Source organism: Manacus candei, unplaced genomic scaffold (assembly GCF_025592945.1).
Source record: "Manacus candei isolate 608988 ecotype Guabito, Panama unplaced genomic scaffold, ASM2559294v1 h1tg000049l, whole genome shotgun sequence".
Taxonomy (NCBI): Eukaryota; Metazoa; Chordata; class Aves; order Passeriformes; family Pipridae; genus Manacus; species Manacus candei.
Window position 1 is genome coordinate 8,538,325 of NW_026138097.1, and position 23,403 is coordinate 8,561,727.

General features: G+C 39.3%; 1 protein-coding gene across 1 annotated transcript in view; it reads left to right on the top strand.

Moving 5' to 3' along the window:
* DCDC2 (doublecortin domain containing 2) overlaps positions 1-23,403 on the top strand; it is a 62,142-nt gene that overhangs the window by 18,993 nt on the left and 19,746 nt on the right. Inside the window, exons 3-7 of the mRNA XM_051799502.1 lie at positions 1,309-1,385; positions 1,502-1,633; positions 9,003-9,149; positions 10,191-10,245; positions 12,970-13,165. Of these exons, the coding sequence (XP_051655462.1) occupies positions 1,309-1,385; positions 1,502-1,633; positions 9,003-9,149; positions 10,191-10,245; positions 12,970-13,165 (607 nt within the window). The remainder of the gene's footprint in view (positions 1-1,308; positions 1,386-1,501; positions 1,634-9,002; positions 9,150-10,190; positions 10,246-12,969; positions 13,166-23,403) is intronic.

Here is a 23,403-nt window from a genome sequence, read left to right on the forward strand (position 1 = left end):
TTCAACGGATTTACCTGTTGCTGTGTTTTACTTGAAGTGATTATACACCAAGGAATGCCAGTATTGTTTTTGTTTTGTTGTTCCTTTTCTCCTAAGAGAGCTATTCTAGCTCCATAATTTATGTGCTTGGTGCAGAATTTGCTGTGTGAGGTTTTTGGGTTATGTGGGAAGTCAGATTTGATTATTTTAATAATAATTTTTAGCCAGTTTGGAATATCCAGTGGGTTGAGCACCCCTTGCTTTTTCCAGTGTATACAAGAGAAAGATCTGGAAAGCAATCTTGTCAGTACTAAATGAATTTGTGTGACTTAAAGCACTGGAGTTCAGACCATTTCCCATAAATTAAATGAGAAGTATTGGTTAATTTAGCACAGAGTGTGATAAAACTGCAACATATCATGTCATTAGACTGCTTGACACAGTGACTGGAACATTGCCAGTTTAAATAAACTTTGTACGTCTATTTGAAAGGATGTCTCTGTGCATGCTGGCTATTTAGTCCTTTAAACTTTTATGGTATTTTTTTATAAGTGTAGCCAACTTGTTAACGCATGTACTATAACTTCCAAATGTTTGTTTGGGTTCAACACCTTATTTTGATCTGATAAAGAATTAAAAAAATCTTCCTAATGATTTGGTTATTTTATTTTTTTTAAACTTTCTGTTCTGACATTAATGTTGATCTCAATGCAGTGTCTGTTCAAAAGAATACAGGGAATAATGCTTGGGAATTAAGTAGCCTATGTTTTGTTCTGACGGCTAAAATTCTGCGGTTCACCTCACTTTTGAGTCATTGCCGTAAAATGAGCAGTGTTCAGCAACCTTTATAAATTACCGATGGATTTGGATGTAAAGACCTGTACAAGAGCAAAAGTACTTATTATAATAGCAGAGAGATCTAGAGGTGGCATTTACTGTTAAAAAGAGAAGATAGTTTAATTGCCTGCACCACGGTTATAAGCAGTAAGGACTAAGAGAGCAAGAACAGTGTTTTGGAGTATTTCTTGGGGTCTCTAGGACAACAGCTGAGAAGTCACCAAAGATGTCCATTCAATTCTGACCTCTCAGTGAAAAATACGTTATGCCATGGCGCACTGTGGTGTGCTGTGCTGTGGTTGTTATTCATCATGTACATAAACCTGCAGCAGTAATTATGTATGCTCTGTAGAAGGTGAAGCTGCACTAGAATAAAATGCATGTTTTAAAGACAGGAACTTTTTTCTGCAGACATGCTGTCCCACTTGGTGATGATGGTCAGGGCAAACATTTTATGACTGAGTAATTTCTAATTCTCTTTTGTTCTTGCAGGTCAAGCCAGTTACTCACAGTAGAATCACTGTGTCAGCACGGTTTCGAAAGCCACTCCAGGAGCCCTACACTATTTTGTAAGTAGCATTTTCAGTTAGTGAACTGCCATTTCAGAGGTGGTGGTGGTGTGTTCATTTCAGGTGAGTTTTGTTTAAAATACTCCTCCACTTTATTTTACTTTGCTTTGTTTCAGCCTGGTTGCTAACGGAGACCTTATTAGCCCTGCAGTGCGCCTCCTCATTCCCAGGAAAACACTGAATCACTGGGATCATATTCTTGAAATGGTTACAGGAAAAGTTACCCTCAGAAGTGGAGCTGTTCACAGGTATCAGGAAGCTGAATATTTGCAAATTACATTTAATACACCTAGATATGTTTTTAAGACTCCAAGGGTAGATATAATGGATTATTCCTACTTCATGGGAAGTTCCACTATAAGAAAATTAAAATACATCAAAAAGCCACAAGGTTGAAGTAGATTAACTCCAAGTAACCTTCAGGTTTCATTTCAACTGCTATTTAAAAAAAGAATAACCTGAATTTGTTTCAACTGTTATTTCTTATTAATATTTATTAATTAAATATTTAGTTAGCAAGACTGTAATAATACAATAATAATGCAATATATTTAGTACTAATAATTAAGCTACATATTATAATAAAATAAATGAGCATGGTAAAGTTGGTGAAGATGTTTGGAATGCGAGATACATGCACTCTGTGTTACCTTTTAATTTTGATAGTTCTTTAAATTAATTGGATTAAACAATTTCAAGAAAAATATTATGGATTCCTTGGGTTTTGTGTACCTGGGCTAAGACTAGGATGTGCTTTATACTCAGTCTGCTCAGCCCCCTAATAAAAGCCAAGGCTGAAGTTGTAGTTGGGAGTTTACCAGTTCCAGTATCTCATCTGTTCTGAGTTGTTGTGGTACCTCAGGAATAGGAGGTGACCTGTTGGATAGAGAAGTCCCTTAAGGCTTTTACAATGTAAAATAAGTTATCTAAAATGGTAGTAGGTGACTGTTACAAGTTTTAGAGCAAAATGATATATGTGATGTCCATGAGAAACATTGCAGTGTAAGTGGGCTGCCAAAGTGTATACAAGCAAATTGCTGACATTCCAGTGCTGCCCCATGCAGAGCACATTACAGAAATCTGTTCCTCAGGTGGGAAAGGGTCTTTTGTGGAAAATCATTCTTCAAAGCTTATGCAACGTCTGAGGGAGGCTAAGTTTGCAAAAGCTTTCTCAAATCAGTGAAGATAAGGTAGTCTTTCAGTTCTTCTGATTGCTTTCCCAGAGCTGATACAGGTGAGAAAAGATAAAGGTAATGCTATCAGTGGGCTATTAGCTCTTATCTAGTTCTTTCTCTTAGCCCTGCATTTCTTTGCTCCAATTAGCACTTTTACTTGCAGTAAAGTAAACCTACACCTGTTGCAGCTTTCTGGGTCTGATTCTCAGCTGGTGTAACTCAGAAGTGAACAAAGCAACAACAGCCCTTTACATGATATCAATTCTTTCTGCACTCAGGTTGTTTACAATTTAAAACTCATTTTATTATTGTTCGTTGGTGTCACTCTTTGGTGAAACTCATGTACATGAAAGCATTCAATATATAACTAGGATTTCTTTTGAGAAGTTCCCTTCATTGCTCAGTTTTAACCCTTTAAAAATAAGATAATCTACATGACATTTTGAATTATTTAATGTTTTCCCTTTGCTGGTTTTCTATTAACTCAGTTTTCATTTTCTTTTCCTTAAAATACTAGAAATACATATTAAATACGTTATTTAAGTAATCGTTGTTCTCTAAGAAGTTACACATTAGTTGTTGAGGCTTACTGAAACTATGTTAGTGTTAGGGGAGGTCTGGTAAGACCACTGATGCTGGGAAGATATGATTTCTCTTTAAAGAAGGACAAGTGGGCTTATGAGAACCTGCATTATGTATATGGAAGTTTTTCTTTTCCATGTTATTAAAAGGCTTGCAAAACTGCCAAGTCTTGGGCAGTTTCACATGTGGCTTTTTAAAAAAGAAATTATTGATCACCCCCATCTGAATAGGGATGTAAGGAAGAACTATGAGAGAGGAGACAATGAGAAAGCAGCTTTTCTGCTTGCCGGATCATGCATGGGGATGAGGTACAGCAACCTGATGGGCAGGCCCAAGATGGTGTTTTGAGCAGTGGCCTGGTTTACAGGATATGTTTCCAGCCAGCCGGTTGTTGCTTCCACCATGGTGAGTATGTAGCTCTTGCCTTGGCATGTTCATGGCACTGGTCCAATGTAGTCAGTTTGCCAGGCCTCACGATATTGGAAGCCCAGCCACCGCCTCTATTCCAGGGAGATTCTACTCGCATGGCTCGCTTAATTGCCGCACACATTTCAGATTCATGAATAACCTGTGTGACGGCCTCCATGGTCAGATCCACCCCGTGATCATGAGCCCATCTGTATGTTGCATCTCTTCCTAGATGTCCTGGTGTTTCATGGGCCCATCGGGCTGTAAATAGCTTGCCCTTCTGCTCCCAGTCCAAGTCTACCTAGGCTATTCCAACCTTGGCAGCCTTATCCACCTGCTTATTGTTCTGGTGTTCTTCAGTCGCACAACTTTTGAACATGTGAACATCGACATGACGCACCTTCAGCATCACGTGTTCCACTCATGCAGCGATGTCCTGCCACAATGCAGCAGCCCAGATGGCTTTACCCCTGCGTTGCCAACTGCCCTTCTTCCATTACTCTAGCCACCCCCACAGGGTGTTAGCCACCATCCGGGAGTCACTATGGAGGTATAGCACAGGCCACTTTTCTCATTTGGGTATCTCTAGGGCTAGTTGGATGGCTTTCACTTCTGCAAACTGGCTTGACTCGCCCTCTCCTTCAGCAGCTTCAACGACCCATCGTGTGGGACTCCACACAGCACCTTTCCACCTCCGATGGTTTCCTACCACATGGCAAGATCCATCAGTAAGTAGGGCATTGCCTCTTTTATTTTCTGGTAACTCATTATATGGTATTGCTTCTTGGGCATGAGTTACCTCTTCAGGTAATGCTCCAAAATCTCTGCCTTCTGGCCAGTAGATAATCTCCTCCAGGATTCCCGGGAAATTGAGTTTTCCCATTCAGGCTCACTGTGTGATCACAACTACCCACTTACTCCATGTAGCACTGATTACATGATGTGTTGGGGGGATGTCCTCTTTGAACATCCAGTGCAGCACGGGCAAACGCGGTGCCAACAGGAGACATGCTTCTGTCACAACAACTTCTGAGACGACTCGAAGCCCCTCATAGGCTGCTAATATCTCCTTTTCAGTTGGTGTGTAGTGGGCTTCTGATCCTTGATAACCCCAGCTCCAAAACCCTAATGGTCGACCTCAGGTTTCTGCTGGTGTTCTCTGCCAGTGGCTCCAGGTGAGACCATGCTCCCCAGCTGCCGTGTAGAGGATATTTCGCACAGCTGGTCCTGTTCGAACAGGCCCCAGAGCTACTGCACGGGCTATCTCCCGTTTGATCTGCTCGAAGGCCTGTTGTTGCTCAAGGCCCCACTCAAAATGGTTCTTCTTCCAGGTTACTCGACAGAGGGGGCTCACAAGCTGACTATAACCTGGAATGTGCATTTGCCAGAAACCCACAAGGCCTAGGAAAGCTTGTGTTTCCTTCTTGTTAGCCAGTGGAGACATAGATGCTGTTTTGTTCACTACATCCTTGGGCACATGATGGCGTCCATCCTGCCATTTTATTCCCAAGAACTGGATCTCCTGTTCAGGTCCCTTTACCTTACTTTGTTTTATGGCAAGACCAGCTTTGAGAAGAATTTAGATTATTTTCCTCCCTTTCTCAAAAACTTCTTCTGCTGTCTTGCCCGCCCCACACAATGATATCATCAATATATTTCAGGTGCTCTGGAGCTCCCCTCTGTTCCAGTGCAGTCTGGATCAGTCCATGGCAGATGGTTGGACTGTGTTTCCACCCTTGGGGCAGTCAATTCCAGGTATACTGGACACGCCTCCAGCTGAAGGCAAACTGTGGCCTGCACTCTGTTGCCAGAGGAATGGAAAAAAATGCATTGGCGATATCAATAGTGGTGTACCATTCGGCCGCCTTTGACTCCAGCTCATACTGACCTTCCAACGGGTCTGGCACAGCAGCTCTCAGAGGTGGCGTGACTTCATTCAGGCCATGATAGTTCACTGTCAACCTTCACTCCCCATTAGACTTCTGCACTGGCCATATGGGGCTGTTAAAGTGTGAGCAGGTCCTGCTGATCATTCCTTGTTTCTCCAGTCGAGGAATGAGCTCATGGATGGGAATTATGGAGTCTCGGTGCAATATTACTGTTGGTGCACTGTTCTGGTGGAAATTGGCACTTGTTGGTCTTCAGCTTGCAGCAATCCCATGATGAAAGGATCTTTTGAGAGGCCAGGCAGGGTAGATAATTGTTTGATCTTCTCTGTAGTCGTGGTAGCTACACCAAAAGCCCATCGATACCCTTTTGGATCTTTGAAGAATCTCCTCCTGAGGTAATTGATTCCAAGGATACAAGGGGCCTCTGGGCCAGTCACAATGGTGTGTTTTTCCCACTTGTCCCCTGTTAAACTCACTTCAGCCTCTAACAGAAAAGTCCTGTCATTCCCCTGTCACTTCAGAGATCCAGACGGTTCTGCACTTCTGTGCCTCGATGACATCAGTGTGCGCTGTGCACCAGTATCCACCAAAGCTATTACCTCTGTGGATCCAGTGTACCAGGCCATCGAATCCACACAGTCCACTAGGCCCAATCATCCCTTTCCTTCTCCTGGCCAAAGGCAGGGACCTCCTATTTCTGTTCCTGGTCAGAGTATTCACTGTCTGACCTTTGTGATGCCAGACCAGAGGTCCCCTCACCAGGATCAAAGGAGTTGATCTCAGTCCTTTGATGTCTGAGAGGTTACTGATTTATTTCTTGGGTCCCTGCAGCAACTACATGGACAGCTTCTTAACAGTTCTCTTCCCTCTTAATTCATGTACTCAGGCTTCCAGCTTAGAGGTGGGTTCACCATCCCACTTCTTCATGTCTTCCCCCTGGTCATGCAGAAAGAACCAGAGTTCACCACATGGCCTGTGCTTGGGGCTTCCGTTCCCTCTGACTGGGGCAGGAGGGGACTGATCTCTTGGTCTGCCCCTGAGAGATGAGGTGCTGGCCTGTGGGAATGAGGAAGTGCCCAGAGTTTCTTCTACATTTCAGAGCCAGGAGGACATCACCTTTACAGGTGGATCCATCTTTGAGTAATATATTGTTACCAGGCTGGTGGAATATGATGCAGGGGTGCTTTGAACCACCTTCGTCCACATGGCGATTGTGCAAGGAACATCCTCTGGATCTTTGGGGTAATTACCCCTTCTTAGGTTACTATAGATGATTTCCAGCACTGCTAATTCTGTCAAGTACTGGATACCTTCATCTACAGTGGCCCACTTTCTTGGGGAGCTCATTAGATCTTCCTTGAATGGATACCTCTCCCTCACGCTTGAGAGGAACCATCTCCAAAGACTGCAAATTGTTCTCTCCTTTCCAATTCCTCTTTCAATTTTGTGATCTCTAGCAAGGAATCCCAGCTGTTGGGCTTCATGACCTTCCAGTTGCTGACTATCAAAAACCCACAGTTGTGTTTGTATATACCCCTATATACCTGCAGATGTATAAGCAATTCTTAAACTGTAGTATACTGATTTGCTGCTTTTTCCCCTGAGTTCTCCAAAGCAAAATGCAATCTAGCAGAACACTGTGTGACTAATTCAGAAGTAGGCTTCTTGCTGGTTTTCAGATTGCTTATTCTATTTTCATTGTTTGTGTGTAACTGATGTTGACTGTGTGGTAGTGAAACATAAATTGCTCTTTGAATTGCTGGCATGCCTGTGAAACATTTACACTATAAAGTAAATTTGAGTGATACAAATGGGGTGCTTCAGAGTTAGCATACCTCTTCAGAAGGAAGAAGCAATGTGATCAAGATTTTTAAAAGCTGCAGTTTCACCATCCAGAACTTCCAGTCTTTGTGTTTAGAAACTCTAGGTGCTTCCGTACCTCTCTGTGGCAGGAGAAACATATCATTAGGATACTTTCATGAAGTTAATATAAAAAAGACATGGACACACTGGAGCAAGTGCAGCAAAGGGCCATGAAGATGAAGGGGTTGAAGATACTTGTCATATGAGGAGAGCTGGCACTCTGCATCCTGAGGTAAAGTCTCAGGGAAATCTTTTAAATGTGTATAAATGCCTGGTGGGAATGAGTGAAGAAGTTGGAGCCAGGCTCTTCTCAGTGGTGCTCAGTGACAGGACAAGAGGCAATAGGCACAAACTCAAGTACAGGGAATTCCTGCACAGAAAAAAAAAAAATATATTTGCTGTAAGGGTCATCAAATACTGGAAAATGTTACCCAGAGAGGCTGTAGAGTCTTTATCCTTGCAGGTATTCAAAAAACATCTGGACACAGTCCAGAGCAACCTACTTTAGTTGCTCTTGCTCTGCATGGAGTGGGCGGACTTGGTGGTATCCAGAGCTCTTGTTCAACCTCAGATATTGTGTGATTCCTAATTCTATAAATTGCATGGGTTTTTTCTGTGTTTATTCAAGGTTATGCCACCATATGTATCAACTGAAACAGTTTTTTATCTATTAAACATAAATGTTTTGCACGTTATAGGTCAGGGGTGTACTCAAGGTAGGCTCTTGCTATTCTTCCCAAAATGTTTATTATATAGGTGTATATATCATTTTACGTCTCCTTGCACTGTGTTGAAATTTATGACTAACACATACAGTAGCTCCTGTAGAAGGCTTCTAGAAAGGCATCTAAGACAGCCATTCAATATTCCTGCATGTAAGACTTAAATGAAAGCTGTTATTGTTGGCTTTTAAATTGAATATAAATATTGAGTTTCGGAATATGCTTCATAGGAAAGAGCTAATTTATTATTGAATGTTCCCTCTTTACTTATTGTTTTGACCATCCTTAAATCAAATCACAAACTCCACAATGAAGTAAATAATGTGTTACCACCTGCCCCCACCCATCTCTCCCTACCAATCTTTTTTCTTCTCAAACAGAAATCATTGTGGTAAAAATCTACCTGGCATAATAGACATATTATTATTGGTATTATTGGTAGGTGCCTAAGAGACACAGCTTCTTGTTATAATGTAGTGCTGTATTGCCTGCTACTTCCAGCCTTACCCCACCAGGTACAGCCATTTTCCAACCTTCTGATCAATAAAATATAAGGGCAATATTATCTCTTTGTTCTGTATTAGGTGAACAGGTCCTTGGTTTTCAGATGTGAATGCTCTGTTCTTCCTAGGGTGCCCAGAGCAAAGATGGAGGGTGGAACTTGGTATGAGGGGTGGTCAGGAACTCATGGAATAGATGCATTCCAAGGTATCAGGGGAAAGGCATTGAAGACCTTATAAGTACAAGGTCATTTATTTAATTTTAGAAATTCTGAGAGTATTTCATCTATCATACCACTTCATACGTCATTAGTTTTATATAAACTGTGATTAAATAATTATTTTGCTCTATTTTTCCTTGGTTTTGGGGGTGCTTTTTTTTTTTTTTTTTGTAGCTACTGACCATTGCATGGCATGCACCGTACTTTATTGGGTTTCATAGCTGGAAATTCAAATTAAGCATTTTCATATTTTTCAGACTTTACACTTCAGATGGAAAACTTGTTCAGAATGGGTCAGAGCTGGAGAATGGGCAAATTTATGTTGCAGTGGGTAGGGAAAAGTTTAAGAAGTTGCCATATGGTGATCTACTGTTTAGCAAATCTACAATGAGAAGACCACAGGGGTAAGTTCTAAAAGTGTGTGATATACTTCTCGTGTGTTTGTGTGTGTCAATTTGTTTACGAAGTGCAGCAAAGTACAAAAGATGGGTGAGTTAGTATGGATGCAAAACCTTATTGGCAACTTCTGGGAAAGTTGAGATAACAAAAACAAAAGCAAAAATGGAAATTCAGAGGACTAATTCATCTCATAAATGTTACGTGATCATGTATCACAAAATTGGTGTCAGAGAAAGGATTATTTTGACTTGGCTTAAATTATTTTTTTCCTGAAAAAAAAAAAAAAAAGAGCGCAGCTGAAAGAGACTAGGTGCCGCTAAAGCAGTTTATATATACTTTTGCTTAGTAATGTTTTGTGGAATATGTACTCCCTTGAGATTGCTTTATGTTTGGGTCTATTTTTTGTAGGCTAGAACAGTGACTTTGTAATAGAGTTGTAAACTATGTGTCTGTTAGGAGAAACTTATGCTTTTCATATCTTTGAAAAACACGAAAATTGGGAGCCATTTCTTTGAAATAAATGTAAAGAATGGAATTTTGTCCCATAAACTGGGGTAGTTCAGAAAATTTACCCAAATTCTGCAGATGAACTAGAGTATAATGTATATTTCTTTTTTTTTTTAGTGAGCAACTAGTCGACAGTGTGAATAACTCAAAAGTACTTTGGGAAACAGCATTTGAATTTAGGATAGTGAAAAGTTATATTCATCAATTATGTAAACAGTTTTGTTGAAATTGCTGGAACTTTTCATTGCAATCATTGTAGGGAGCATTCACATAGTAATTCACTGAATACTGCTCTATAAATTCATGGTATATAAAATATGCATTGTGGGGAAGCGTAATGCACTTTGTGTGAATAAGTTAATGGTTATGCATAATAGTCTAGTGAACAAGAATGAGTGATTCTTAGTAAAAACATGCAATGAAAAAAACAATTAGTTTTGTTGCATAGCCATCTTGGTGTTACCTGACTTGATTATCGATACATAGTGTCTATGATGGTGATAGTGTACACAGTTCTAAGATATGGCTTATTTCTGCAGTTCCAAAGCCTCTGTACTGCCTCCAATTGTGGGAACTCGAAAGTCTAAAGGCAGCGTAAGTATCAAGTGTCTAATTTTGCTGAATTCTGGAAAATGGAAAATCCCTGTCCTTTGAGTTTTAATTAAATCTGTACAGAAAAAGATCCGGAGCCACCTGGTGGTGTGCTTATTAAAGCTCGATGAATCTGTAGCTATATGCAGTGTCAATTACACTAAAGAAATCAGAGAAAATATTATTGCAATAATGGCTGCTTTTTTTTTTTTTAATAAAACCTTGAATAGCAAAGATCAGCTACTGCCTTGAGGTCTTTCCTATAAACATGATCAGACATATTCGTGTATTTATTTATTTATTTATTCAAGTTATACACCTAGAGGAAAAACACAGAACCTTTTACAAAACATCTTGCAGAAAATCTTGTTATTGCATTCTGAGTCTGAATAAGGCCCTAAACCGGCCTCCAATATGCCGTGTTTTTTCCTAGGTAACCATTAAATACAGAGCTTCATCCTCCACTGCTTTGTATCCTGTATAGCTATTTTTGTTTGTGCAGAATGAGTCATAGAATCAATAAGGGTTGGAAAAGACCTCCAAGATCATCAAGTCCAACCTTTGACCGATCAGCACCACATCAACTAAACCATAGCACGAAGTGCCACATCCAGTTCTTTCTTGAACGCTTCCAGGAATGGTGACTCCACCACTTCCTTGGGAAGCCTGTTCCAGTGCTTAATCATCCTTTCAGTAAAGAAATATTTCCTTATGTCCAACCTGAACCTCTCCTGGTGCAGCTTGAGGCAATTTCCTTTTGTCCTGTTGCTAGTTCATTAGGAGAAGAGGCTGACCCTCACCTTACTACAACAAGGGTCCTCTGTGAATTTAAAACAGAGCCAAAAGACAATATAAGTATCTGTTTCCACCAATTCTGTGCAAGTGTAATTTACTGTACAAGTACAGGACAGCAGGGAGTCAGACTTACAGTCTCTCATTAAAATCATGGTAGTTGATCATGTCCATTCATTGTTACAAAACAAACAAACAAAAATCCCTGGAGCCACTAAAAAGAAATAAGCAATAAAATATATAAGTGTCTGTTCCATTCTGTTGGAATTCAGTAGAAGATAAAACTTCAGTAAAAAACATACTTTCAAGTGTTGTTTGGTTTTACAATGTGAGCTTTGAATTTGTAAAAACAACTTATTAACAGTTCTAGCTTCTTGCCTCTTCTCCTATTGCTTAACAACAGGTACAGAAATTTATTTAATATTCAATTCTATTGCATTGGGATTGACACTTGATAAAAAGTGTCAAAACTTAAGGAAACAGGAATATGTACTACTGCTCTTAAATATCTAATGCAGCACTTGAACTGGTATGAATCATGCAATTGTTTGCTTCAATTTGATGTCTACACTTCTTTAATATTATTGCTTGGCAGTAGCAGTCTCCACTTTGAATCTGAAGAGATTTGAATGTTGCCATGTACTCGTTTCTCTTTATAGAGAAAGGATAAGTGGTAGATTTAGGTGGTATTGGTAGATAAATGGTAGATTAGATGGTAAAAGCAAGATGGTATTTAAGGAAGATATTTTTGATAGAACTGATTTCTACTGATTATGTGAAAACTAGAAGAATCACATAAACATGTAGTAATGTATGCAGAACTTTTAAAGAAATGTGGGATTTTGTTCAGGACTTATTTTTCTGAAAGATTTTAATTCTATATACTGTCACCTCTAAACTTTAGCACTGAGATGAAAGGAATTGTCCATGACCATTGCAGAATGAAAGTCCTTTCTGGTGTGCAGTTTCTAAAATGGTATGAATTGCTCATGCAGCTGCACTAAGTGAAACAATGAAGTAGAATATACTGATCTTTTGTCATTCAGATAAGTCTGTGATAAGGTGAACTGTTCCAGATATCAACAAGGTTTTCTGCCTGACCTGCTTGAGTGTTTTGTTGTTATATGGAGTGTTTTGACAGAGCTGGATTAGAAAGAAACTTCTGAGGGGCAATGATGAGGGTATTCAGTTGGTAAAGTCTTTACACAGCCTAGAACAATACAAACAGCACCCTAAAGGGCTGCTATAGACAGTTCAGTTTTTCCTGATGTTGATTGTGAGCAGATCTAGACTGATGAAAAAATGTGCATAAATAATAAAATCCCTGGCTAGAACACCCAGGATCATACGTGCATCAAAGCTGTAAAAATAAGGACCAGGTTTCTGGTTCTGTTTCTAGAAGAGCACAGTGGAAGCAGGGGAACTGGCTGATGTCCTTGAAGATGATTCAGAGGTGAGGTGTGCACAAACCGCTTTCTTAGTGTCTACTTGGCAGTCAGTGTTATTGCCACAAAAAGACTGTGATTCTCCTCCAACTTCTCTTGACACTTAAAATAATGCCCATGTCTCATTTAAACAGACAGTGACTTATTAACAACTTGGATACGTTATATCTTGTGACTTTCCACACATGTGGAGGACATATAGCTGTATATAGTATGCATGCATGCATATATTAATTCCTTTCATTAAATGAAGCATTATTTTCTTCTAATAAATATTTTCTCCTGGGAGTTGTTGAGAAGAATTTAATCAGTCCAATCATACAGTAAATTGATACGGTTATTATACTTTTCTGAATAATTTAAGATATAACTTGAATGTACTGCTTGTAAATTAATATGCTTCTTTAATACCTCATGTCAGTCCTTATTTAATTTAAAAAAATAAACTTTGTAATTTGCATCAGTGATAGTTATGTACAGTTCTTTTCAGGGAAATGATCTGCAATCTAAATCTACTGCTGGGTCCAGTGACCGGGGAGAAAACTGTTCCTCACCTCATCTTCCCAAAGGGAAAGACAAAAAAAGCCAGAATCCAGAGAATTCTGTGTCCAGACGACACTTTCCTAACAACTCTACAGAAGTAAAACAGACAGAAACAGCCTCCGCAGGAGTCCTTCAATATAATGGTCAGTATTGAGATATCTTCAGTTAAAACAGTGAAATAGTAGAATAATATGTTACATAGGTCTTGAATTGTCTATTTACTCTGGTCAACTGAAATTGCAAAAGTTCTTTCTGCTTAGGAAATGCACCTGTGATTAACTGCTACGTTTCTGGCTTCATTTACATACCATAGGAGGCTGTGTGTGATTTTTAGTATACCTTGGAAGTTAAGCTGATATGGTTCTATCTTTATGCTTTTGGCAAACCAAAATAAAAACCATATTTTGGTTGGTTTTCCACTGTTCTGCCCTGCAAGAAGGAGAAGAAAAGGAGCTGGTCTTCTCCAAGGACACCTTACTGTCCCTGATAATCCCTAGTTAGCTGTCTTGTTCTGTGTAATGAAATGACTGGACCCTGGGGGAATAACACAAACACAAACTCCAGTTAGTGAATAGCTACTGACACCAGTCATACAGCAGAGCTGCTACTGACCCTTTCAGAATTTGCCCCCCACTGTGCTGTGACAGCAGTGACAGCAAAGTACAAATTTAGTTTCGTACATTGTTTTTCTTATCTTTTGGTGTGATATTCCCCTTCACCCCCATTTTTTTTTTAAGGGCTAGAAGTCTGACCCCTCACTGTTGCCATGCTGGGATGGCTATTCTTCCTCATTAGTAATACTTCTAGACATCTGTAATACAGACCAGTTAGTATCTGTCAGAAGAAATAAATTATACTTTCCATAACATTTGAAATTTCTTCTCACTGCTGTCTCAATGTTAATAATCAAGTGTACAATAACAATTTGTGGTCTAAAACTTCAGTGTATGTCATTCAACAGCATGGTTTTGTACCTTTATCTAGAATCACAAGTTGTAAAATTTGAGTCAGGAGCACTTTGGTAAATTTGAGTTTTAAAAGATCAGTGAAATATAGTCTTTTGTAATATAACTGTGTTCTCAGGAGTTAGCTTGTAGAATTTCAGGTTTAGTCTTGATTCAACTACTGTTCAGTCTGGTACAATCAAATACTATTCTAGCTGGTTAGAAATTTTAGCCAATTTTTTTCAGTCAAGTTTTTTTCTTACAAGAACAATGATTATATTATAACTAAAGTGACTGAAAACATTTGTCTTCTATAGCTTGTGAAACGTGTGAATATATTCTTCTCCTTGAAATTGTCATGACATGTTCCCAGTTCTTACAGATTGAGTGGTGCACGCTAAAAACGTAGGAGGAAGAGACTACCAGAGCTGACCTCTCAGGGAGGGTTTTGCATGCTTGGCTTACAATTTTTAAAGGCTCAGAATCATTACCTAAGATGCAAAGGAAAAGGCTTTTATATTTAGGCTATTGTCCACCCTCAACTGTTGTTTTCTTTTTTTTTTCTTTTTTTTTTTTTTTTTTTAAGACAGGTGAATTGACTGCTGTTGGGGAATATACACGAGTTTAAAATCCGTATGTTCTGATCTAGTCTCCTGTTCAGAGTACTGAACTGCTCTGAATCTCTATGTGTGACTAGAAAGATCTAAGTCAGACCTCTCACCTTAAGAATAGCCAAGGCACATAACTTTTTCTGATAGGTATAGTGCCATTATGGTGATCTTCTATATGCTATTTTTTCAGGCCTAAGGGTATTTTTAAGTAAAGTTTCTACAGATGTTTTCTGGAAGTGAACAGCCCCCTCTTGCTGAGGTGAGAGAAATTCATTCTTTGCCTTTGCCAGACTTACATTGTTATCAGATGTTTCCCATTGCCTTCTTTCATTTCCCAGTGGAGGGAAAAGTCCTAGTAGGAGCAATCGTTTTTCTGTCCTTTCAGCAGGCAGTGACTAAGAGTCAAATCTTACTTTGGTAGATAGCAGACAAGTAGAGGGAAATATTTACCTCTTTCTATTCAATGCTACTGCTGCTCCACCTGCTGACAAAAATGGTGACTTGGAAAGTCACCAAGTTTGTTGAAGAAGAGACTGATTCCTTCTCACTTCAGCTTTTCCATGCTTTGTGAGTCTTGTATAACTAGGAGAAGCTCTTCAAGGCAGCAGATTCTCTAGTTTGAGCTCAAGTGCGTGTTGGGAGAAGCTCCTTGATTTTCTGTGATCCTCTATTTTTCCTCCATATGTAAAGACCAGTAAGTAAAAGTAGAAATGGGCAGCAGTAGCCTGTAGGGTATCAGTCTTTTCTGCCAGGTAACAAGTAACAGGACAAGAGGAAATAGCCTCAAGTTGGGTCAGGGGAGGTTTAGATTGGATATGAGGAAAAATTTCTTCACAGAGGGGTTTGTAAAGCATTGGAACAGGCTACCTAGGGAGGTGGTTGACTCACTATCCCTGGAAGTGTTCAAAAAAGTGTGGATATGGCACTCGAGGATGTGGTTTAATAGTGAACATGGTGGTGGTGCTAGGTTGACAGTGGACTTGATGATCTTAAAGGTCTTTTCCAACCTTAAGAATTCTATGATCCTAACTCTTGAGAAATTAAAGGAAAAGATCTTTTCACTTCTGACCCTGTGTGGGAGCTCCACTGTAGTTAGAACTTAGGTAGCTTGTAGTGAAGTAGTTAAAAGCAAATGCACTACACTGACCACAAATGGTCATCTCCCACAAAGTTGTTGTCTTCTGTGCATTCTCTTCTGGTCACACCTCAATATGGAGTGACCTGAAGCACAGGCCAGGCAGGCTGTAAGAGCTGTGAGCTGCCTCTTTCCTAGCCAACCCTCAATGTCAAAGATTGTTCTATATTTCTGTCCTTTATTATTTGAAGGAACTGACCTGCTGTGTGATTCGTGACAATGTTAAACTTACTGCCAAAGACCTACTATTTTGTGATTTGATAGCCTGTTTTGCTATCAAGTTTGGTTCTTTAATTCTCGTTAGCTGAATATTTTTTGCCCATGGGACTATTTGTTGAGTTACATATAGTGCAGGAGCTTGATTAAGTATTTTCTAAATTATAAATTATCTATCTGCAGGTGGGAAGTGGAAGTTCTTAGCTGGTTGATGTACATTTTAGAATGGAGGTAGGCAGTGGAGTAGTCCCCTTCAAAAGCTTTCCCTAGAGAACCTCTTCAGTCAAATCAGCTTTATGAGCCCACTGACTACAACTCCGTCAGTGGGGGATCTGAGAAACAAGTAGATGTGTTGAAGTAAGCAAAGTCTGAAACATTCTGCCCTCATCAGCACTGGCATAGAATTTATGGTGCATCATAGAAGAGTCAGCTCAGCAGCCTTTAGCTCAGCAGCTTTAGATATATTATCAATACTATCACTTGTTGGTTTCTTTATGAGGAACTTTGTCTGCCACATCCTCACCAGTGCCAGTTTTTTTCAGGAAGCATTGTTCTTCACATCCTCAGAATGTTTAGCTTTGGGATTTGAGACCAATCAGGCTTGTCTCAGCAGTCTCCAACACCAAAAGCAATGTGACTCCCCTTCTAGTGTTTAACCCCCACTTTGGCAGAGCATCCTGCTACCTCTTGTACGTAGCTTTCTTTTCCAGTTATTTGATGATGCCTTTCCTTGAGTCCATGTGGCCCTTTATTCATTTTATCTGACTTCATCTGTTTACTTTCCATCCCATCTGTTGGTCTTTTCTCAAGTAATCCTTTCTGCCTGTTTCTGATTCACCAGGTTCTGGAGGTCTGGGTTCAACCTCTGTTTCTTAGTCTTCCTGGTTGACTTCGGGCAGTTCCTTGGGCCTAGATACCTTCTGCAGTCAGTGAAACATCTACACAAAGAGAATTGCATGTAACAGGAGAGAGTTCAGCCCTCCTAAGCTGTTCCCACCTCTCTGAAACTTCCTCCATGTGCCTAAAGGGTATGTCAGAGAGCAGCTGTGGAAATACTTGGTTTGCCAAGGCTCTTGCGGAGTCACTGCGTAGGGTCAGAGATAGTGAGTGGGAAGATGAAAGCTCTCCTAGCTTAATTCTCTACCTGGTTATCACAAGCCTTTTGCTTTAATCAGCTTGGGAGCAGGGTGGAGGTAGCATTTTTGTTTGTCTATTTTTCTCTTCCTTTTGTACTCAGCCATGTGTAACTTTGCAACAGGTATTAAGACATGCTGTGGTTTTGAAGAAAAAATTGTCAAGAGACTGCATCAGCTGTATAACAGGCATCTCTATAAAGTAACTTCATAGCTTGAAACGTTTTCTTTAGACTTTCTTTAGATGGTAAATCACCATCTAAATCACCAACCATATGAAGTTCAACTAGGGGAAGTGTCAGATTCTGCACCTGAGACAGGATAACTTTGATTATGTGTGTAGACTAGGAAACAAGAGCCTGGAGAGCAGCCCTGCGGAAAGGGACCTGGGGGTCCTGGTCGACGGCAAGTTGAATATGAGTCAGTAGTGCCCTGGCAGCCAGGAGGGACACCCCTGTCCTGGGGGGCATCAGGCAAAGCATCGCCAGCCAGTTTAGGGAGGGGATTGTCCTGCTTTGCTCTGCACTTGAATATTGTGTGCAGTTTTGAGCACCACAATATAAGAAAGACATGAAGTTATTAGAGAGTGTCCAAAGTAGGGCAATGAAGATGGTGAAGGGCCTTGAGGGGAAGCCGTGTGAGGAGCGGCTGAGATCACTTGATCTGTTCAGTCTGAAGAAGAGGAGTCGTCTAAGGGAAGACGTCATTGCAGTCTACAGCTTCCTCATGAGGAAAAGTGGAGGGGCAGGTACCAATTTCTTCACTCTCATGACCAGTGTCAGGACCCGAGGAAACAGCATGAATCTGAGTCAGGAAATGTTTAGGTTAGATGTCAGGAAAAGGTTTTTCATCCAGAGGGTGGTTGAGCACTGGAAGAGGCTCCTGGGGAAGTGGTCACAGCACCAAGCCTGAGTTTAAGAAGTGTTTGGACAATGCTCTCAGGCATGGGGTGTGATTCTTGGGGTGTCCTGCGCAGGGTCAGGAGTTGGATTTGATGACCCTGATGGGTCCCTTCCAGCTCAACATATTCGGTGATTCTATTACTTTATTCAAGTCATAATTCATAAGCGTGTAGCTTTCTTTTGGAGTGCTTTTATTACTCTAAGTCATTATGTGAGTGTGAAATACAATTTTTTTCTGACTAATACAAAGTTATTCTTTTGAATGTATCCATTAAATATATGTCTTGATACTCTTAAAAAAAAAGTTTCTGATGTATTTTTGATGGTTGATTTAAGGGCTATGACTTTTTAAAACAAAAGTATTTTACTGCACAATTGTAGTGTACTTTGTATTAAAATAATGGAAGTGTGATGAGAACTCAACAGAGCAAAGAATGTTGTTTTTTTACCTTTTAAGCATTTTAAGTATTCCTTACGAGTTAATATGAATGATGTGCTGCAACTGTGGAACAAGAATCTTTAATTCAGTTAAAAGGAAAGAAAGCCAACAGGCAAACTTGTTAAAAACTAAAGAACTGTTGTTTAATTCTTAACAAAAAATGCTTAATTGAAGTTAATGCTTAAAGATACTGAGCCTTTGGGTTTCAGAACACAAATAAGTGTCCATGGCTTACACTGGCAGGCAGACATGCTGTGTGCATATTTGTACTTATCCTGTGCTTATATGCTTTATTTACATGTATGCTGAGGACCCATCATGCTCCCCTTTGGGCATGAAAGGAGCTTATACCACTAGGACAATATGTTAGGATCCAAAGGGCAGATGAAGGGTAGTTCTCTGAGTGTACTGCTTCACCTGTTGTCTTCATATGCTGAAGACCTGCGTTAACATCCAGTCCAGCTTGAAAGGGCAGAATATAGGCTATACAAGCTCTTCCCCTTCTTGTGTGTGCTTTTAGTGCCCTGAAATGTCTCCCTGTCAACAGGGTATCTCCCTTGCTCTGTCCTGGTTTGTCACCTTGTCTTTTGGTGAGACACAGTGGTTGTGTGACTAGTGGGACTTAAGCGGATGATGAAAATAGCTTAAAAGCTGGTAATGGGGTGTTTTATTTTGAATTAAGACCCTTTTGTTTCACCTGGAGGTGCAGCTTCCCACTTAGGCAGGCAACTAGTACCATACAGTTTTAGGTGTAGTATTTTAGCTAGATTCAGTTAGCGGAAAGGAGCATTCAGCTTTCTTCCTAGTTTGCTTGTGCCCTTTGAAGACCGCTTCAGACACACGTTTGAAGAACAGAAATTGAGAGGGAACTGTGCAAGTGGTGCTTTTGTTCTCTTACTTCCTTTGCTCAGAAATGCCAAGATGTAGCTTTGCCCTTGCAGGGTGAAGAGGAAAAGCAGGAGCAGGCACAAGCACTTTTCGTCTGTCTGTATTACTGGATGTTAGCCAAAGTGCTCCTCAGGCTGATAGCATTCAAACTCTACATAGCAATGTCTACAAGATGCATATTTGCAAAGACTCCAGCTGTAGTGTACTTGACCTCACCTTTGCCATGTCCATTCAGAAGGCATGAACAGACATTCAGAGAAGGCTGTTTATTTGGAGAGGCTGTTTCAATCTGTTTCCCTGTGGCAACAAGAAAGATGCAGTAAATGCTAAAAGTTTCTTGACTGTGGTACACATTCAGATCCCACCTGATACTGTAAACTTGTTGAGGATGAGATGCATCTTGTCTACCTCCCTCCGTATGAGGCTTAGAGGATTAATTCAAGCTGGGCTTCTGGGCTCCAGCTGTCAAGGAGAGACAAGTGTGTCTGGAGATGCCTATTCTCTCAGTTGACAGTGAAATTAGAAATGTGGTTTAGACCAGATGCTGAAGTATTGGATGTATCATGCATATAATTGCTGCCTTGAATTATGACATTTTCAGGTTCATTTTAGAGTGAGGAGTCTTATTCTGAAATGGAAAACTAGAAGCCAACTCCAGTAACACAGTGATAATGATGGCTCCCAAGTACTGTTTTGATTAATACAACTCCACTTTCTATTCTGAAGGCTCGTTGCAGTTCCTCAGTTTGATTTGCAGATTTATTCCAAACAACTCCTTCAAATTTGAAGACTTTGGATTGGGTAAGGGAAGCACTTATCACCGTCTCAGGAATTTTTTTTTTTAATTATTATTTTATTTTTTACTGATGGACAGTGAAAAAGACTTTTGACATTTTAGTTGGCTGCATTTGGCTGTCACTGATAAGGGATTAATTTCTTTTAATCTGAAGCCAATAAACCGCACAGGGAGTTTACAAATGCACATTTTGTGATGTATGAAAATAGATAAAGAGAAAATATTCATAATAAAGAATGTATCCTGTATTCTTTGCTGTCCTTTTCCCTACCAATTTAGCAGTTATGTGGAATCTTCTCTCTTTTGAGTGCTAGACTGTTTGAAAGTGATTGTTTCCTGGGTATTAACATCTGAAGAATTATGCATATAGTGTATTTAAAGCTTAACTTAATCTTCCAACTGAGTTTAGTTGGGCTAACTGTGTATGTAGTTTGAATTTACTTTTTTTATGCACTGAGAAGTTCACCAGCATGCCATTCATATTACAACCGATCTGTGTCATAATCCTCTTAAATCAAGATGATTAAAGAAATTCTTAGAGTTGAAAGCTCTTTGTGCAAGATTTAAATTCACCATTTCTTAGTGCAAATCCAGTAGACTGTGAGCTGATGCTTTGGGTTTTGTAACATATAAGACATACTATTAATGTTACGATTGGGTTCTCATTGCACTGGTAGAAACCTTAATAACATGGAATAGATTGTATTTAATAGTAATTGCAACTAAAAATATGAGGTTTAGAGCTTAGACTAGTGCAGCTGGTTCAGCAGAAATTGTGTGTATGAAAGTGACATCAAAGGTACATCTAATTATCAGCAGCTTGGTTTAAGCTTTAAAAAACCCCAAACAAACCACCATAAAACCTCAAACCTATTAATTTTTTTGCTTGAGTAGCATCCTGTAAAGAGTATAGCTAGGAAGTTGAATAGGAAATTCAGGAGTGTAGCAGAAAATTCTTGGAGTGTAGTACCCTCTTTTAAAGCCTATTCCATTCAAATACAATGGTTTAGCTGTGGTCTCATGGCTTGCGAAGTAACTCCCCACACAAAGCATAGAACAAGTTCTAGAGATCATAGGCTGTGAAGTTTGTGTTTTCGCTGTGATTTGGAAGTCATAACTGGACATAAGCTGAGTCACTCCACAGTTTTAAAGATCTATTTTTGGGTATTATGAGGTCTTAGAAGTTAGCAGTCATTTCAATTTCCTGGTTTTGTTATTACCTAAAAAAAAAAGAAGAAAAATGCCAACCCATATTTAAAGGTAAAGCTGCACAGAACATCAGATACGGCAACACTCTTGCTCTGAATTGCTTTCAGTAAAATTATGAACTTGCCTGAGTGCAAACCCGGGCCACCAAATGTGAACTGTGCATTGTGAGCTAAAACTTTTATTGTTCGTGTTTTCCTGCTGACAACTTCTAGGATTAAAAAACCTCTCTCTAGTTAAAACATAGACCATATTAATGCTGTGTTGTCAAAGCAGACAAAAAAAAGGTGCTGAAGAAATCTCTTGTTTGCAGAGATTTTACAGGACCTGTGTAGTAGGAGACAAAATGGCAAGAAATGAGAACCCTTATTGCTGTTAGTGTGTATTGTTGCAGTGCTGAATTATAGTAGCCAGAGTTTACTTACTCCAGTGGGGAGCTAGGGTGATGGTAAACCTTGCAGCCTTTTTCTTTTAGCACATGGTGAATTTCTTTGGGTTTGCTTTTAGTGAAGTGAATACTTTGTAAAATGGGCAAATATATACTTGCCAGCAGGAAAGCCATGTTGCTTAACTCCCTGAAGGAGGGTGTGTAAGTGTAGTGAGGCTTGGTTTGGAATGACGACCAGGGCAGACATTTCAGGGCTTGTGCATTTGTTTTGTGATGGTTTAGCCCTCAGGACCCAGCTGTACCCAAGAGAAGGCTGTGTTATGGAATAGGCATGGAATTTAAAAAGATGTGGCTGAACAAGGACTGCTTTGTTAATTTCAAAATGCAAGTGGTCTTAATGGTCTGTAATTTAAATAAATTAATAAATTAGATGCTTAGGAACATGCAGAATAAATGAGATGAATGACCAAAGTAGGGAGAAGGAATTAAAAAACCATTGTATTATGACACTCAGTCCTTTATTTTTGTAGGTGTTGATGTGAAAAGATGACTTAATTTTTGCAGCTTTTCCTTTGCTCGAGATTGCTGCATACAAGGGCAACTCCTAGAAGCACCTTTTGCAGTTTCTGTTGAGGTAGTCATATGTCAGTGTTCTATAATGGTGTGAAATTGTATTAGGAATTCAATATTTTCTGAAGAGAGTATTTAATTGCTTAGAAGCTTGAGGCCACAGTAGTATCAGGTGAAGAAAAACATGTATTTTTCAATATTCTCAACAATCTCTTATGTGTATTGCTACTAGTTGCTTTTCAATTCCATTGCTTTTTGGTGATAGAAGTCACATGCAAAGCTACTATGAAGGCACTGGATTTTTGTTGGAAATGGGCCTTGTACAAAAGTGATACTTTTGAATTAAAAAAACCCCCAAACAAACAAAAAACACACACAAAAAACCAGAATATAAGATTATGTTGTACACAGGCATAAACACACATCTTACCTATTCCTCATAGCAAACTATTCAATTTAATGAGTGACTTTTTTCTTTTTTACATTTTGTTTTTAATTTGCCTTACTATTTTTATAAGGCAGCCTCTGTTGTAAGTCACATTATTTTTTTTATAGTAACATTAACTTCCCTACTTACAGACAGGGCTTGCAGTTAGTAAATGCCTCAGATTTCTACAAAATATTCAGGGCAGACTATTATTACAATGATTTTTTTATTTCTATTACTGAACTTCAATCAATTTAAAATTTGAAATGCTTTAATATCTGTATAATGTTGTAATTTGTACTGGAGTAAATGTTTTACAGTTAATGTCATTTAGACAAGAAGCTTATATAAAAGCCATTAATTGCTATGCTTAATTATTTTAAAAATACATATTTCTTATGAGTTAGTTTAATGTATAAATCAATCAGTATTTAATAAAGTCATATAACCTTCTTGTTTATCAAAGTGTAGAAAAAAGATTCCAGCTAAATTACTGAATGGCATCAGACGGAAAATGATCTTTGTACTTTAGCCAAGATTTGATAAGTTATACATGCTCCAATTCATGGCTTCGTTCTGTACATGCTGAATTGATTGACTGCACAATCCACTGAAGGTCTGTGTATTGAGATAACCAGTAACATGTAACAGGTGAAATGTTTCTAATCAAAATCTTTTGGGCATTTCCCTCTTGTGATCTGTTATTTGCCCTTCTACAGGTTTTTT